This window comes from Girardinichthys multiradiatus, chromosome 15 (genome assembly GCF_021462225.1).
Source record: "Girardinichthys multiradiatus isolate DD_20200921_A chromosome 15, DD_fGirMul_XY1, whole genome shotgun sequence".
Taxonomy (NCBI): Eukaryota; Metazoa; Chordata; class Actinopteri; order Cyprinodontiformes; family Goodeidae; genus Girardinichthys; species Girardinichthys multiradiatus.
Window position 1 is genome coordinate 26,570,930 of NC_061808.1, and position 19,422 is coordinate 26,590,351.

Here is a 19,422-nt window from a genome sequence, read left to right on the forward strand (position 1 = left end):
TGCATTGTCATCCTGATACACGGCACCGCTTTCAGGATACAATGTTTGAACCATTGGATGCAAATGGTCCTCAAGAATGGTTCAGTAGTCCTTGGCAGCCCATCTAGCACAAGTATTGGGCCAAGGGAATGCCATGATATGGCAGCCCAAACCATCACTGATCCACCCCCATGCTTCACTCTGGGCATGCAACAGTCTGGGTGGTACGCTTCTTTGGGGCTTCTCCACACCGTAACTCTCCCGGATGTGGGGAAAACAGTAAAGGTGGACTCATCAGAGAACAATACAGGTCCTTCTCAAAATATTAGCATATTGTGATAAAGTTCATTATTTTCCATAATGTAATGATGAAAATTTAACATTCATATATTTTAGATTCATTGCACACTAACTGAAATATTTCAGGTCTTTTATTGTCTTAATACGGATGATTTTGGCATACAGTTCATGAAAACCCAAAATTCCTATCTCACAAAATTAGCATATCATTAAAAGGGTCTCTAAACGAGCTATGAACCTAATCATCTGAATCAACGAGTTAACTCTAAACACTTGCAAAAGATTCCTGAGGCCTTTAAAACTCCCAGTCTGGTTCATCACTCAAAACCCCAATCATGGGTAAGACTGCCGACCTGACTGCTGTCCAGAAGGCCACTATTGACGCCCTCAAGCAAGAGGGTAAGACACAGAAAGAAATGTCTGAACGAATAGGCTGTTCCCAGAGTGCTGTATCAAGGCACCTCAGTGGGAAGTCTGTGGGAAGGAAAAAGTGTGGCAGAAAACGCTGCACAACGAGAAGAGGTGACCGGACCCTGAGGAAGATTGTGGAGAAGGGCCGATTCCAGACCTTGGGGGACCTGCGGAAGCAGTGGACTGAGTCTGGAGTAGAAACATCCAGAGCCACCGTGCACAGGCGTGTGCAGGAAATGGGCTACAGGTGCCGCATTCCCCAGGTCAAGCCACTTTTGAACCAGAAACAGCGGCAGAAGCGCCTGACCTGGGCTACAGAGAAGCAGCACCGGACTGTTGCTCAGTGGTCCAAAGTACTTTTTTCAGATGAAAGCAAATTCTGCATGTCATTCGGAAATCAAGGTGCCAGAGTCTGGAGGAAGACTGGGGAGAAGGAAATGCCAAAATGCCAGAAGTCCAGTGTCAAGTACCCACAGTCAGTGATGGTCTGGGGTGCCGTGTCAGCTGCTGGTGTTGGTCCACTGTGTTTTATCAAGGGCAGGGTCAATGCAGCTAGCTATCAGGAGATTTTGGAGCACGTCATGCTTCCATCTGCTGAATAGCTTTATGGAGATGAAGATTTCATTTTTCAGCACGCCCTGGCACCTGCTCACAGTGCCAAAACCACTGGTAAATGGTTTACTGACCATGGTATCACTGTGCTCAATTGGCCTGCCAACTCTCCTGACCTGAACCCCCATAGAGAATCTGTGGGATATTGTGAAGAGAACGTTGAGAGACTCAAGACCCAACACTCTGGATGAGCTAAAGGCCGCTATCGAAGCATCCTGGGCCTCCATAAGACCTCAGCAGTGCCACAGGCTAATTGCCTCCATGCCACGCCGCATTGAAGCAGTCATTTCTGCAAAAGGATTCCTGACCAAGTATTGAGTGCATAACTGTGCATGATTATTTGAAGGTTGACGTTTTTTGTATTAAAAACACTTTTCTTTTATTGGTCGGATGAAATATGCTAATTTTGTGAGATAGGAATTTTGGGTTTTCATGAGCTGTATGCCAAAATCATCCGTATTAAGACAATAAAAGACCTGAAATATTTCAGTTAGTGTGCAATGAATCTAAAATATATGAATGTTAAATTTTCATCATTACATTATGGAAAATAATGAACTTTATCACAATATGCTAATATTTTGAGAAGGACCTGTACATGTTTCACATTGTCCACAGCCCAAGATTTGCGCCCCTTGCACCATTGAAACCAACGTTTGGCATTGGCATGAGTGACCAAAGGTTTGGCTATAGCAGCCCGGCCGTATATATTGACCCTGTGGAGCTCCCGATGGACAGTTCTGGTGGAAACAGGAGAGTTGAGGTGCACATTTAATTCTGCCGTGATTTGGGCAGCCGTGGTTTTATGTTTTTTGGATACAATCCGGGTTAGCACCCAAACGTCCCTTTCAGAGAGCTTCCTCTTGCGTCCACAGTTAATCTTGTTGGATGTGGTTCGTCCTTCTTGGTGGTATGCTGACATTACCCTGGATACCGTGGCTCTTGATACATCACAAAGACTTGCTGTCTTGGTCACAGATGCGCCAGCAAGACGTGCACCAACAATTTGTCCTCTTTTGAACTCTGGTATGTCACCCATAATGTTGTGTGCATTTCAATATTTTGATCAAAACTGTGCTCTTACCCTGCTAATTGAACCTTCACACTCTGCTCTTACTGGTGCAATGTGCAATCAATGAAGACTGGCTACCAGGCTGGTCCAATTTAGCCATGAAACCTCCCACACAAAAATGACAGGTGTTTCAGTTTCATTGTCCAACCCCTGTAGTTCTGGCTGTTGTCCTGCTGAAAGGTGAACCTCTGAACCAGTCTCATTGTGCAGGTTCTAACAGATTTTCTCCTGTCGTTACTTTTTAGGTCTATCTGCCTTCCCCTTAAAACTCTGAACAACTCCCCCATCCCAAAGCATCATTCTGCCACCATTTTGTTTCAAGGTGGGTATATTGTGTTTAAATAATCTGTACAGTATTAGTTCTCCACCGCACAGCGTTTTGTACGTAGGCTAAAAAGCAAAACTTTGGTCTTATTTGACCTGTGCACCTTCTTACATGTTTGCTTTTTCTTCTAAATGGCTTGTGGCAAACTTTAAAGGGGACGTCGTATGACTCTTCTTTAAACAATGACTTTCATCTTGCTATAGTTACACCAAGGCCACATTTGTGAAATACATGACAAATAGAACTGCTAAATTCAATAAATTCCCAAAACCATAAAACGTTTTGTTTTAAGGTTTTGGGAAAACAGGTGACGTTTTTTTTGTTTCAATATATCTTTATGGTCTTAGCATCAAGTCTTATACATATCTCATATATAGTAGTCTACCAGATGACATAAATAATAAAATTCGATTTCAGATGGATGACTAAATCGGGACAACAGAGATGGACCACTGTAGAACTAAACAAAATTGTTCTTATTTTACAACCTAATATAAAAAGAACATTAAAGATGACAACTGCCTTAGTTTTCAACTGCATACTTGCTGATATTTCACATCACATTTTCTATGGAAATAAACTACTTCTTCTGCTTAACTTCTTTTTCTTTTGGGCCTTATTTTATCCTTACAGATATTAGCAGGGGCAGCGGTTAGTGCCACGCTCCCCACCCGACCCCAACAAGATGGTCCTGGGTTTGAATCCTGGCTAGGGTATTTTTGCATGGAGTATTCATGTTCTCCCCATGCATGCGTGGAATGTCTCCTGGTACTTCACCTTCCTCTAAAGTGAATTGGTTACTATGTCCTTAAGAATGAGTGTCCGTTCATGCATATGGTTGATGGTTTGTGTGCCCTGAGATAGGGTGTACCCCACTTCTTTGCCCAATGACTGCTGGAGATGGGCACCACACCCCTTTCCCCTTAAACCACCTAATTGCAACCTAAATGTTGAGGGAAATTACCTGTGACTGTGGCCCAACTACAGGAGTACATCAAGAGTAAATACATCTATGCATGGCAGTTGGGACCTTCTTGTACTCAGTGGTACACATTTTACAATGCATTCCACAAAACCAGTCAAACCTCAGTTGGGCCCTTACTGGATTAACCAAATCAGTTGTTGTTCTTGTCAACAGATTATCCAACCTGAGCTGTTGATCACTGCAGCTGCTCCATACAGTCTACAGTCTTTTTAACTACAAATGATGGAATGAACTGTGCTTTAGCTTGCACCATTGTTTTAACCTTCTCCACAACTGTATTCCTGTATTCCTGTCTGCTGTGTTTCTTGGTCTTCATGATGCTGTTTGTTCGCAAATGTTTTCTAAGAAACCTCTGAGGCATTCACAGAACAGCTGGATTTATACTGAGCTTAAAATGCATACAGGTGGGCTCTATTGCAATTGGCTGCTCTGGATTTTTTATATTTAACAAACAAGGTATCCTATTTCCTTTCACTTTAGAATTGTGAACTACTTTGTATTGGTCTGTCAAATATAATCCCAGTAAAACCCATTGGAGTTTGTAGCTGTAATGCAACAAAATGTGAATTAGGTGAAGGAGTGTGAATACTTTTGCAGGGTACTGTAAACAGTACTGAAGACTTCAGTCAACAGTCTGACTTGACAAAACACGACACTTTTACAAGAGGAACAATAATAATGGCACTACTGAATGTGGGACCTACACATCTGGAAACCTGAGTGCTCGGTTGTGAACGTAGTTTCTTGAACACCTCTTCCGCTAAATGTTCCAATGTTCCACCACGCCAGGTTTTTCCTCTTGAGTGAAATGAAAGCAAGCAGGCCTGTTATCTGCATACCACTTACAACGACAACTTCAGCAGGAACAATTAGATGTAGAATGGAATCTCAACGGTTTGGGGAAGAGTGCACAAATGATCTGTTGCCCGTAGCTGTGTGACCAGATGTTTTTTTTTAACATAATACTCAGCCAACACCTTACCACAGGCACTAAAAACAGGCACCACATATTTTTATCAAGATCTGGCACATATGGTTAAAAGTAGATATTTATTTACACTGTGTAAAAGACAAATGCCTCTTTTTCTCTCACCATCTGATATTAAAACAAACTAAACTTTTCCTGTTTTAGGTCAGTAAGGATTATCCAAATTTCTTTAAAAAAGTTTTTCATTTTCTGCGAATGTAAAGGTCTACATATATTTCTTCAGTATTTGGTAGCATTGCCTTTTAAACTGTATGTTTTGTGTCAACCATTGTGGGCATCCTTCCAAAAAGGTTTTAACAGTAGTTTGGTGAAAATTGGCCAATTACTCCTTAAGAAAACGGTGATACTGGGTCAGATTGGTAAATTGCTTTGCTCACACACCTTTTCAGCTCTGCCCACATTTTTTATGGGACTTAGAACTGGGCTTTGTGCAGGTTACTCTAAAATATTGATTTGTTGTCCTCCAACCACTTTGTAACTATTTGGCAGTGTACCTAGTGTTATTGTCCATTTGGAACATCCCTTTGTGCCCAAGCTTAACTGAGATGTCTGTTCATCAACATACCATTTACTTTGTGTAGTGCACCAGTCCCTCTTGCAGCAAAACTCTTCATAGCACGATTCACTTTAATTTGAGTTTCATTAGACCACAGGACATGTCTCCAAAAAAAATTAAAGAACATTGTCCATTAATGCATTTTGCAAACTGTAATCTGGCGTTTGTGTTAATTTTGCAGTAATGGAGGTCCACATTTCTCTATCTAATATACTGCCTGATTTGGTTTTGATTTTTCCATGATGTCATACTAAAAAGCAGTATGTTTGGGGCATTACATCACATGTGTGCCCCTTTTTAACTCAGATGTTGTGAATTAATCTATTAGAGGCCTTAACACATTGTTAATAAGCTTTAGTCCTTTTAGTGTATGTAAACTTCTTAATTTGTAGAAAGAAATACAAATTGCCAAAAAAAGTTGCCCTCAGTATTCTGGCATTTAGCACACTGTGATAATCTCTGCTGATCCAAATGTGAAAAGTTTAGTTTGATTTAATATTTAATTTTTGTGCAGTATGTATACATCTGGTTTCAGCTGAAGTTTCTATAGGGATTCAACTCAAAGCAAACCAGAGCACAGATTACATATTTAATTCTTTCTCTGCCTCATAAAAACAATAACGACAACAAAAAAGTTGATGATGTACAACAGAAACTTCTGCTGGAGATTAATCATCCCATAATCTCCTCAACCGCGCGCACACGCACACGCGCGCAGGCACGTGTCATACGCCACCGCGGCCGCCGTGGGGCGCTTCTTCGACACTGACTCTCAGCTGCTGGAAGGAGGTAGGATTGGAGCGGCGCAGATCATCTCCATCCTCCGCAGTCTCCTTCTCATCCTGCCCTTCGGATTGACTGTCGGATCGGCGCGCAGACCAGACTCCAACCCGCAAACGTGACGGCGGCCGCGACTACAGCCTTGCTATCAGCCCGAGGTAAGATGACGCCGCAGCTTCTCGCAGCCTTCGGTGTTATCAGCTGCACTCAATTGTAGAAGGAAAAGATAGAGATGAGCACCTTCCTGCATGGGACATTGTCGGATTTGAGCTCCTGGATGCTCTTCAAGCATGTCTTACAGAGCAAAATGAAATGCATGTGTATTTCTGGTATATTTATATTTAGGATTTTTTAACCGGCCAGATGGTTCATCACTCAGGGTGAAATCTCGTGGGGGACATCACAAGAACTTATTTGTTAATGCAAAAACACAAAATAGCTTTTATATGCTTTGGCATTAGGAGCACCTTAAAACGAGTCAAGTTTAAAAATTTTAATACTTTGACCAAAATATGTTACAATAATTACATATTTTTTTAAAAGAACATTTCATGATTTATTTAACCTTTATTTGAAATATGTTAAAAGTTAGCTTTCCCCTAAACGTTTGGTAAAATCCCATCTCCATTTGTTCTTGGGAACATTGTGGATTGTCTGATTGGCTGAAAGTATTATTACAGGCCTTATAAATAAATATGTAAATATGGAGTTAAAACATGTGAATAATACTAATAATTGTGGGGAGATAGAGAAGCAACGATTTTCCAAAAGCTTTGGAAAAGCTCTTTTTGTGTTTTTGCAGGCAAAATTTAAATTTTTAAAAACATTTTTCTCTTTTTTTTTTTTGCTGTCTCCAATGAGATGTCATACCAGTATCAAAAAATATATAAAATGCCATTGTTTCTTGTAATGGTTTTGAAAAGTTATACACAGAAAAGTTACTGTTTTTGGGATAATTGTGGGGGTGTTCTCCCACGGCCCGATCAATGCAAGAGCTGCCACTGTCTATTTATGTCCTGAAAGTTTCATTTACAGTGCCTTGCGAAAGTATTCGACCCCCTTGAACTTATCAACCTCTTGCCAGATTTCAGGCTTCAAACATAAAGATATAAAATTCAAATTTGTTGTGAAGAATCAACAACAAGTGGGACACAATCGTGAAGTGGAATGAAATTTATTGGATGTGTCAAACTTTTTTAACAAATAAAAAGCTGAAAAGTGGGGCGTGCAATATTATTCGGCCCCTTTACTTTCAGTGCAGCAAACTCACTCCAGAAGTTCAGTGAGGATCTCTGAATGATCCAATGTTGTCCCAAATGACTGATGATGATAAATAGAATCCACCTGTGTGTAATCAAGTCTCTGTATAAATGCACCTGCTCTGTGATAGTCTCAGGGTTCTGTTCAAAGCGCAGAGAGCATCAAGAAGACCAAGGAACACACCAGGCAGGTCCAATATACTGTTGTGGAGAAGTTTAAAGCAGAATTTGGATACAAAAAGATTTCCCAAGCTTTAAACATCCCAAGGAGCACTGTGCAAGCAATTATATTGAAATGGAAGGAGTATCAGACCACTGCAAATCTACCAAGACCCGGTCGTCCCTCTAAACCTTCATCTCGAACAAGGAGAAGACTGATCAGAGATGCAGCCAAGAGGCCCATGATCACTCTGGATGAACTGCAGAGATCTACAGCTGAGGTGGGAGAGTCTGTCCATAGGACAACAATCAGTTGTACACTGCACAAATCTGGCCTTTATGGAAGAGTGGCAAGAAGAAAGCCATTTCTCAAAGATATCCATAAAAAGTCTTGTTTAAAGTTTGCCACAAGCCACCTGGAGACACACCAAACATGTGGAAGAAGGTGCTCTGGTCAGATGAAACCAAAATTGAACTGTTTGGCCACAATGCAAAATGATATGTTTGGCGTAAAAGCAACACAGCTCATCACCCTGAACACACCATCCCCACTGTCAAACATGGTGGTGGCAGCATCATAGTTTGGGCCTGCTTTTCGTCAGCAGGGACAGGGAAGATGGTCAAAATTGATGGGAAGATGGATGGGGCCAAATACAGGACCATTCTGGAAGAAAACCTGTTGGAGTCTGCAAGAGACCTGAAACTGGGACGGAGATTTATCTTCCAACAAGACAATGATCCAAAACATAAAGCCAAATCTACAATGGAATGGTTCACAAATAAACGTATCCAGGTGTTCGAATGGCCAAGTCAAAGTCCAGACCTGAATCCAATCGAGAATCTGTGAAAAGAGCTGAAGACTGCTTTTCATGAACGCTCTCCATCCAACCTCACTGAGCTCCAACTGTTTTGCAAGGAAGAATGGACAAGAATTTCAGTCTCTCGATGTGCAAAACTGATAGAGACATACCCCAAGCAACTTGCAGTTGTAATTGTAGCAAAGGGTGGGGCTACAAAGTAATAATATTGCACGCCCCACTTTTCAGTTTTTTATTTGTTAAACAAGTTTGACACATCCAATAAATTTCATTCCACTTCACGATTGTGTCCCACTTGTTGTTGATTCTTCACAACAAATTTGAATTTTATATCTTTATGTTTGAAGCCTGAAATGTGGCAAGAGGTTGAAAAGTTCAAGGGGGCCGAATACGTTCGCAAGGCTCTGTAGTTAAGTGTGTCAGTGACTTTTTTTTAATGTTTCAACCTACTGAATCTGCACTGAAATGTTCTTCTGCACTGTTTACAATCGTGCATACAGCTTTGTTGCTGCACCTCTATGTGTGTGCACATGCCTACATTCTTGCTGTGGGCAGTTACAGTTACTGCATACCTGTGTTTATGTTAGGGCAAGTGAGCTCTTTCATGTATTTCTTTCTTTGCCTTTCCGTTCTAGCTCCAATCCAGAGCACAACAGCATGTGAATGGCTACAGAGAGCGGCAGAGTAGTCAGAGAGGGGCAGGAGGAGCTCCCGGCCTCCGGAGCCGCCGCGGCTCACTCACACACGCTGAGCCACAGCCACATCCAGTTCCAGCCCCTGACACGCACCTCCCAGTGGCAAGCCACTCTGGATCACACCAGGAGTCACAGTCACACTCATCACTTCATCACTCCCTCGCACACACAGCAGCAGAGGTATAGCTGTCGCCTCACACGCAGTCTCTCGGCCATGACCAAAGCAGAGAGAGGAGGGCAGGGCTCTGCGGGGAAGTTCACCAAGCCCAGCGAACCCTTGTTTCCCAAAACTCTACAGCAGGTAATTCTGTCTTTTTTTTTGTTTGTCATTTTTTGTTGTGTTTTTTCCTTCAACAGATCTGTTCAGATTGCCACTGTAATACAGAAGCTGTTATCCTTTAAACATCTGGATGTAATCTGTCAGGGTTCGCCTGTGACTGACTTGATTAGATGGGGAGTAAAATGTGTGATGCCTGTAGCTGTGTGATTAATCAGCTTTATTGTTTTCCTTTGGATTGTAATCCCCCAGATAAAGAAGTAAATGCCTGCAAGCTGATTTTATTCAATTGTAAAAATCAGTTCCAATTTGCCAGAAGACCTTTTGGAAGATTGCTTTCTTTGTAATAGTCCTGGCTATATCAGTTGATCACCAGGAAACAAGGCAGTGAAAGAGAGAAATTGACAACTTACTCACAGTAGAAAAATGGATTGACATTGCTTCATTATAGTTTTTAAAAGTTACATGGTGTGTGCTTTCCATTTTGGAGTAACAAGCTGGTTCATATGCCCACATGCTATGTTCTGAGGGACATTATAGAAACTGTAGATACCATGTAGGTTACCAGGATCAAGGTTATAAGAAAAGACGCATAATACTGGTCCTACAGTTTAATTTGTCCTTAATGGGATACTGAAAAAAGATCTGGAGTGTTCAGTTTTCTCTTGCAATATTGAACATAGAGGAAGCCCGCAAATCCCCTCCCCTACCAGTTGCTGCACACTGCCAGTGAGCTGGCTGAAAGAAGTCACCTTTTTACTGAGATGATGAAGAAAGTGTCAGAGTGTCCAGTTTTGTCCAGTTGTCTAGAGCATAAAGTAAAGCAGTGCTATCCTTCTGCCTTCTGTTGCTGCACACTGTGGATCAGCTGGCTGAAAGAAGGGCCCTTTTAGGAGATTCTTAAGAATGTGCCGGAGTGTGCTTTTTTCATTTGCAAAGAGTAATGTCTCTCCCCTACCTGTTGCTGTGCGCTGTCAGGTAGCTGTCTGAAACAAGGCTCCTTTTACTGAGACGCTTTAGAACATGCCAGAGAGTCCATTCTTCTCCGACTGTATGGAGCTGATAGTAGTGCAGTGCTGCCTCTGATCAATCTGCCGCTGCGCACTGCCGGTTAAGCTAGCTAAAAGAAAGCTGCTACATTTTTCTCATGGTTACTTGTTTGGAAATGTATCGGAAAACATAGACTGTCATTTTATGAGAAATAAGGGTGGTACTCTTATTAAGGTAGCGCTGTTTTAAAACTAAAAATGGCATAATTTGCTACATGAACAGACAGCTGAACTAATTAAGCTAAAATCAGCTTGCTATGCTCCCAATGGACCATAAGTACATTTCTTGAAAGGTTGTTTGTTTTATAGTTTTGTGATGGTGTAATAATCAAAATACTAAAATGGGGATGTTCTAGAAAACATTTTTATGACAGTAATTATAATAATAATTTTAACAACGGTAGAAAATTATTGCTGCCTTCTGTTTTAAATGGAAACAATTAGATCATGTCATACTTTATAGTTTTAAATGTGTGAAACCGGGGTATTTTTACTGTGAGAATCTCGTACTGGGCCGTGCATACAGACAAGTCTATAAAAGAGGCTATGTACCTTTATGTGCAAGATATTTTTGTAAAAGTGCCCTTTGTAGTGTCATTCAGCAGAACCACAGATGTCACTCATCTCCTGCTTTGCCACAACATTTCAGAGCCTTTATCTCACACAATATAACCAGTTGTGGAACTGTCTCTTCTCTGCCAAACTTCAGTCTATTATTCAGTTTGTCGCCTTTAATCAAATGCTTTGAAGATGAGTCACTGTCAAGTCAGTTTCCCAGAGGAGGAGAGAAATTTATGAATGTGAACGTTCTGAAGCATGTGTCAACGTGTGTGTGTGTGTGTGTTCTAGCAATTGTTACAGTGCAAGGGACACTTTTCCAACATATACTACGTTGTGAGGACCCACGTCTCCTTAGAAAAAGTGCTGTTTTCTGTTAGGTTTAAGGTGTGAATTGAGTTTATGTTAGGTTAAGGGTTAGAACTGGGTTAAGCAATACAAATAAATGGAAAGTGAATGGAAGACATCGCAAAGTCCTTGTACTGTGTGTGTGTGTGTGTGTATGTGGAGAAAGGGGTGTTGTGGTGTTAAACTTGCTTAAACTTAAAAAAAGAAAAACTTAAACTGTACATATTTGTGTAGACGTAAATATGAAACCACCAGCCATGACTGTCATATGGGCAATTAATTAAATAGGGTACATAACCCCCTGTTTTTTCTTGGCCTTATTTAACTTATCAAGGATGAGTTTGAATTAGCTGCTAAAACAAATAAATGGCAAATGGGATTGCATTTCATTTAACAGAGCACAGAATTAATGGATTGGGCTCGTTTTTATTCTAGACTGTAAAGTTAAAGTTTAGTTGATACCTGGTCTTTGTCTAGACACTGTTTTCCCTCTAGAAGCAATAGCTGACATTTCCTGACCACTGCAGTGTACTCCGGTGTATAAATAGGAAATGTGTGGGTTAGGACTTCTTGTTTCAGCAGCCTTTAATCATTTGGTTTTATGCAAATAAATGTCAAAAAACAAAAAAAACCACCATGTTTCACTGTGCTGAGTTTCTTGTGACAAACTGCAAGCTGGACTTCTTGTGGCTTTCATTTATTTTCTTTCTACTCCTTCACAAAGATCAGATTTGCAACATGCACGTCTAATAGCTGTGCTGTCAACAGATTCCCCCACCCGAGCTTTGAATCTCTGCAGCTTCTCCAGAGTTACCAAGGGTCTCTTGTCTGCTTCTCTGAATAATGTTCTCCTTGAACAGCCCTATTAAGTTTAGGTTATGAATTATCATCCTTTCAACACCCTAACCGAAAGGTATTCAGCAAAGCCTGTCTGCATTGCTACCTTTCTTGTGAAATACAATAAATACCATAAATAGCAGTGGGGAAACTACCACAGCAAATTCCACATGAATAACTATCTATTGTGATTAGTCACAATAGGCATTTAGAGGCACTTAGAAAAAGAAGAAATGACTTTCAGCAGTGTTATAAGGCTTATCATAACTTTTTACAGTTGTAAGCATTATCCATTATCAGAAGGGAGCCTGAAGCTACTCAACTATTCTAAATGAGATCTGTGGTGGTATGACCCTTTTAATTTGAAACCCTTAACAAAAATCCTTTAGTAGAATCCATGAAACGTTATTGGTTAAGTCAATTGTTTCCTCATCCTTGCATTCATTATCAGTCGTCATTAAGAGGGTTTCCCCCCAGAGCCTGAAGATTAATCAGCCTCAGAGATTAGGCCTCTCTGTCCTTGCCCATTGCTTGTGTGCTGTGTGAACTCCTGCAGAAGCCCCCTGCTGCTGTTTCTCCATATCTGCATACTTACTGTATGTGCTTTGTGTGTGCATCAAGACAACGGCAGAGAGGATATCCTGTTTCTGTTCTTTGATGTTGAGAACTCAGTAATGAGACATGGAGTTTAAGATTTCGGTAGGGAAATAGAAAAAGTATTAAGAGACATGCAGGGAGAGCATTTTTGCACATCATCAGTTAAGCTCTCACTCTCCAGACGCCCAAGACTTTGATTTTTTTTACTCTCCAATTAAGGATAATTGCAGTGAGAGTGGAGGAACGGAGAGTTTTGAAGTCGGAGCCATGGCGCAGCCTTTACTTACCTCTGACCCGCTTGTCTTATGATTGAATAATTACACACCTCCCTCCTGGTAATTGTCGTCCTCCAGCCCTGCCGTGTTTTGATGGGGGCGAACGGAGGAGGAAGAAAAAACCTGAGCTGGATAATAACAGTGCGCCAGTCGTGGCTGTGGTTGCTTTGGTGATTTCCGTCTTTCATTTAACTCTGAGGAGAGGAGCTGTCAGCCAAGACTTGCCACTGGATGTGGACTGAAGCTATTTTGTGTGCGACACCAGAGGTTATATATACAAAGAAAGGAAAAGGCAAAGGGGCTGATATGTGGCCTTTGAGATAGTAGCAAATGCTGTGCTGCCCAGACTGTGATGTCTCAGCTTATTCAAGTCTGGAGATGAAAGCCTCCCCTTGGTACACAAATGCCCAAACACACACACACACACACACACACTCTTGTTTTGCTATATGTAGTGAGGACCATGTGTTGACTCCCATTGACTTCCATTGATTTTCAGTCATTTTCAACCCTTTCTATGCCCTAACCCTGACAATAACCCTAAACCTAACCATTACCAGTGCATGCCTAACCCTAACCTTAACCTAAACTCAATTCACATCTTAGTCCTAAACCTAACCGTTAGCAAAATAGGTCGTGAGGACCAGCAAAATGTCCTCACTTTGGTACAAATGGTCCTCAATTTGATGGTGAAATCAGGAAAATGGTTCTCACTGTGATGCCAAGACAGGAACACACACAAACACACACACACACACACAAGATGAAATGCTTAATGGTTTTAGCAGGGCACTGGAAAGGAAACAGCCACGGATGGGTTTAGTGGGATTCTCCGGCTCCTCCATAAGAACCAGCGTCTGCACCCATGGACCACAGCGCTAACAGCCATCTATTCCTAACTCTTTTCCTATCCACAGACACACACATGGAAACTTATGAATGAAGACCTGTCCTATCTCCAACAGTAAACCATTTAGGGTGATATAAAGCTGTGACTCTGGAAAAAAATTTTTACTTTTTCTCGAAAGGTAAAATTCTATGAGGTAGACATACATTAACGTAAAGATCATGAATCACTGCTAAGGATAAAGTGTGAAATATGATTTTTTTTCACTCTACTTACCTACTTACCTTTTCTCATTTAGCAAGAGCAGCGCCTGTGAGTGGGCAGCAAAGCGTCGGTGACCCGTCCCCCCCTTGTCTTGTGTCATGATGTATGTCTGGATGGGTTGTTCTGGAATTCTAATTTCCCCTCGGGGATCAATAAAGTATCTTTGAATTGAATTGAATTGATTGCAGCATGAATGTATAGAGCAGGGGTCTCCAAGCCCAGTCTTCGAGGGCTAATGTCCTGCAGCTTTTAGCTACATCCCTGCTCGGACACAGCTGAATCAAATGATTGAATTAGCTCTTCAGAATGCCTTCAAGTTTGGTGAAGGCCTGGTCATGAGCCAATCATTTGATTCAGGTGTGTTGGAGCAGGGATGCATCTAAAAGCAGAAGTAGCTCTTGAGGACTGGAGTTGGAGAACCCTGGTACAGAGGAAATGTTATTTTTGGAGCCTCTTTATGATTTCTATGTATAAAAACCTTACAGAATTAGCCTTTAGTGTGTACTTTAGTGTCAGAAACACCTACATATAAATGCCTGCTTAGATGTTTGGGAGGAGAAGCTATTTCAACAAAATGTGTAATATAAATGTGCACAGTCAGATGCCAACACTAAATAATCCATGCTTACAGCAACGTGGAAAAGTATTCATAGCCCTTTTTGTAAAATTCCAAAAATGTACTGTATTTTTGGGCAGATTTTATGTAATAGACAAAGACATACACTACCAGTCAAAAGTTTTAGATACACGAGCTTCATGAGGTGGTCACCTAAAATGCGAAGGGCGGCTACTTTAAGGAATCTAAAATATTCAGTCAGTTGGTCATTTTCTACCGCTTCTTCCATTGTGGGTCTCGGGAAAGCTGGTACCTATCTCCAGCAGTCTATGGGTGGGAGGCAGGGTACACCCTGGACAGGTCTCCAGTCCATCGCAGGGCAACACACAAACAACCATGCACACACTCATTCACACACCTAAGGGCAATTTAGAGAGACCAATTAACCTAACAGGCATGTCTTTGGACTGTGGGAGGAAGCCAGAGTACCCAGTGAGAACCCACGGATGCACCGGGAGAACATGCAAACTCTATGCACAAAGACCCCTGGCCGAAAGTCGAACCCAGGACCTTTTTGCCGCAAGGCAACAATGCCACTGTGCAGCCTGGAATCTAAAATATAAACATAATTAAAGTTATTTTCCAGTTTTTTGTTTGCTACATAATTACATGTGTTCATTTACAATTTTGATGCCTTCAGTGAGAACCAACGTACAATGTAAATAATCATGAAAATAAAGAAAACCAGTAAATGAGAAACGTTTGACCGGTATTGTAGTAGTGCAAAATTGTAACGTGGAAAGAAAGTGGTGGTCTTGTCAGATGAAACCACAACTGAACATTTACAGACCTGCAAAGCACCATATGTGGCAGAAAATGAACATGATGCATCGCAATGATCACATCATCCCTGCAGTGAAACATGGTGGGGGCAGCATCATGCTGTGGGAATGCAGTTTTGTTTTCGAGCAGGGATAGGGACACTGGTCTTGCAGCAAAAAGACATTCTTAAGTATTCACCCAGAGGGTGCTGATTACAAATGCATGCCACACTTTTCAGATTTTTATCTCTCTGGAAAATCAGGTATAATTTTTTTACACCTAAACAATTAGTCACTTCTTCTTCTGTTGACTGATCATATTATCACTTTATGCATTGGTTCAAACTTCTATTGATATGAACTTTTCTGGTGATCAGTTTCAGTAAGAAAATGTAGCTTTGTCACAAAGCATTGTTTTTGCAGAGTTTTTTTAAAGTCAGAATAAAAATGAACACTTAATAATAATTTACATCTAATAGGCATTAGATGCATTAGATGAAGATTTGTAGCATATGCAGACACAAATACACATCGGTGGTCACAATCCAGTCCTCACAATCTTAAATTATTTCTAAGTTAAGGGTGAACTATAGTGTCAACATCTGTAGCATTTATTAAATAAAACTAGATTGTCTCATCCATCTTTCCACCCTCTCCCTTTGCAGACAAACTTGAACCAGAAGTTGTCCATATGCAGCAAACTATGCTTTGCAATCGGTGCCGCTCCCAAAGAGGTGACCTCCAGTGCTTCAGCCTTCTTCCTGCAAATCTACCTGCTCGATGTTGCTCAGGTAAACTCTTTGGTCCATGTAGCATGCAGAAAAACATCAGAGAGAGTGTCTCTGCAGCCTGCATTCACGAATAGTTAAAAAATTGGACATTTGCTTTTCATAGGACTCGAGCTTGAACCTTGTTGTTTATCCACTGCAGATCAATGCCTTCCAGGCATCCTTGGTACTGTTCATAGGGAGAGTGTGGGGCGCAGTGACTGACCCGATCATTGGGTTCCTTATCACAAAGAGCAGCTGGACCAAGATTGGCAGGCTCATGCCATGGTGAGCATTGTTATTGTCCTATTTATGTTTTAGTCACTGATGGATCAAATAAGCATATTTATTAATGTTCAAACTTAAAACTTTGTTCGAGGTGTTCCTGAATTCCCCTGCACTAACATGCTATTATTTCTATATAACTAAGCCTGTGAAATAAACTCTCATTTGTTGATGAATTATGAAAGATGTTTTGTTTTGCTCCTTCTCTTGCATATAATCATGGTTGCAGCATGATGCTGATGTTTGCTCAAGGTCTCAACAAAATGAGCCATGTGCTCCACTTCTGGAAGATTTAAAACTCACATCTGAAGATTGGGGTAGATGAACAGCCTTTGTGAAGTGTTGTTCTTAGCGCTCCATCTGATTAACAGCACAGACTGTTTACTTAAAAGGCGTGGGTGGCTCTTTCTCCTTTGATGCCAGGCAACATTAAACTAAGAGTTCATCTGTATTCTTTTTTACATTACTTTTCCCACGTGTACGATCTGATCTGTATGTGTGTGACTCACTGATTTGGAGTGTTATTAAAAAGCTCATTTATTTCAGTTATTCAGGTCAAATAGTGCAACTCATACATTACTCTAGTGACAAATAATATACTTTAAAGTTTTTATTGTGTTTTTTTAGTTTATGTTTAATTATTCAAATTTAATCTAAATATAATTTCAGGAATACCTATATTTAAGTATTAGCATATAGTATTTAACATATTTTTACATCTTTCTTTTAAAGGTCTGTTTTTGGACATATGTACTTTATATATAGTGGCTCTTGAAGCTTGCGTAGTAAATCTCTCTCTAACTTGTCAAATGGGCTTTGTTTCAAGGCCCTCTGTAAGGTTGCAGTTATCCATCTTGCTAGTGAACTTTTTTCTTCCACTCAACTATCCTTCAGTAGACTTGAATATAGCAATCTGGGAACAGACAGCTGTTTTAGCAGTGATATTTTGTGGATTACTCTTCTTGTGGAGGGTGTCATTGAATTACTGTTATATCAGCAGTCTTTCCTATAATTGTGTGGGCCAAACATTTTTGTATTAGAAATAATGTATTTATTGGTCTAATTTAATAAAAAAAACATTTCTGAACAATTAAAATTTGGATTTTTGTTAGTTGTAACCCAAAATCATCAAAATTAACTTGACTGACCCATGAAATAAATCACTTGAATATATCAATGTGTGGAATAAATAAAACATGTGAGTCACTTTTTGAATTGAAGAAGAATAAAATACCTTTTTGATTATATTCTAATTTATTGTGATGCAGCAGCTTGTTGTGTGTCAGGGCTTTGAGTGAAATGTTACGCATGTCAACATTAGTGTGGATTATTTGATGCGCACATCAGAATTCACATTAATCCCTTTTCTAAAACTGATTTTTTTGTAAGCTGCTAAGCATTTCTGCAGGATATTTCTTTAAAACACACTAGCGGGACTTTTTGTGTTGCAACGCAGGCGGTATCTTTTCTAAAACCGTAGATTACACACAAACTGTCAGTGCTGGAGGGTGTCCAAATCCACTGTTGACTAGCCTGCCACACTCAGTTGCAGACAGATGCTGTCGGTAAATCAGCTTTGATTACCACGGGAACGCATAGATGAGTGTTGTTGCCTCTGTGTGTTTATGTGAATGAGTGCGTTTTTTCAGTGCGTGCTGAACGATTTGTGCAATGACAGTTCAGGACGCTCCCCTCAGTTTTTATCCTGTTTGGAAAGTCCCGTCTGTCCATTCAGCAGGAAGCTGAACCTTTCCACGGCCAAATTAAGTGATTTGTATCTTTGCCCTGATTTCTTAAGTATGGACTCGTGGGTACCACCCCCCATGACATGCTTTCATGTTTAGTATTTGTGAGGAGGAAATTTTAGCAGTTGGAGAAGTATAGAATGACACAGCTTAAACAAACTTATTCTAGTGAATACTAAAGTATTGTTTAGTATTGGCATTATTGTTTAAAAGTATCCCATATTATTTACTGTTGTATGTAGATGGCTGTGATGTTGCATACTCATGCATTATAACCCAATGAGTTTTAATGCTGCAGCTTTCTCATTCTTGCGTTTACCAACATTTTGACAGCCCTGCTGTATAGCTGTTAGGTCACTTTAGATTATTATCTTTGTTCGGGTGAATAATTTTCACACCATGTCATTAATTTGGCTTTCAGAGCTCCTTGTACACATTTGAGCCCGGACAAATATGACTGAAATCGCCCACTAAACTTAGCAACTGGTTGTGCCACCCTTGAAAGTATCAACTGTCATCACGTATTTCTAATTGCATCAGTTAGTCTTTGACATTCCAACGGAGGCATTTTGGCTCACTCTCCATTGCAGTATTGTTTTAATTTAGCCACACCTGAGGGTTTTTTTCAGCTTAAGGCCATGAGCAGATGGCCAGACTGCCTCCTTATTCTGGTTCTATCAAATACAGCAATTCATCCACGTCCTGATGCAGCATTCCAGCCCCAGACTATTGTAATACCACTACTATGTTTGACTATTCTTTTTTTGAAATGCTGCGCTAGTTTTATGTCAGGTTTAAGGGGGCACTTACCTTTCAAAATAAATCCACCTTTGTCTTGCCAGTGCAAATAATATTTTTCCAAAGGTCTTGTGGACCACCAGGACAAACCTTTTGTTCTTTTTGGCAGTGGTTTTGCCTTGCAACTCTCCCATGGATGCCTATTTTGCCAAGTCTCTTTCTTAGTGTTGAATCATGAACACTGACCTTAACAGAGGCAATTCAGGCCTGCAGTGCTTTAGATATTGCTCTGGGTTCTTTTCTGACCTCCTGGATTAGTCGTCATTGTGCTGTTGGAGTAATTTTGGTCAGCTGGCCAATCTTGGCAAGGTTCCCCACTGTTCTGTGTTTTATGTTTTGTGGATAAGGGCTCCACTGTGGTTAACATGAGCCCCACAGTCTCAGAAACTGCTCTGTTATCCTTTCTAGACTGATCCATGTCAATGACTTGACATGTTTCTTAGCTGTTATGACATTTCA

The 19,422-nt window shown here is 40.7% G+C and overlaps 1 protein-coding gene across 2 annotated transcripts in view; it reads left to right on the forward strand.

Annotated features, from left to right (window-relative positions):
• mfsd2b (major facilitator superfamily domain containing 2B) overlaps positions 1-19,422 on the forward strand; it is a 42,062-nt gene that overhangs the window by 2,598 nt on the left and 20,042 nt on the right. The window contains exons 2-6 of one of the 2 annotated variants that reach the window (XM_047387450.1): positions 2,620-2,696; positions 5,947-6,166; positions 8,880-9,240; positions 16,034-16,159; positions 16,299-16,423. In XM_047387450.1, coding sequence (XP_047243406.1) covers positions 8,908-9,240; positions 16,034-16,159; positions 16,299-16,423 — 584 coding nt within the window. In that variant the 5' untranslated portion in view covers positions 2,620-2,696; positions 5,947-6,166; positions 8,880-8,907. The remainder of the gene's footprint in view (positions 1-2,619; positions 2,697-5,946; positions 6,167-8,879; positions 9,241-16,033; positions 16,160-16,298; positions 16,424-19,422) is intronic. The other variant, XM_047387451.1, reaches the window with a different exon arrangement.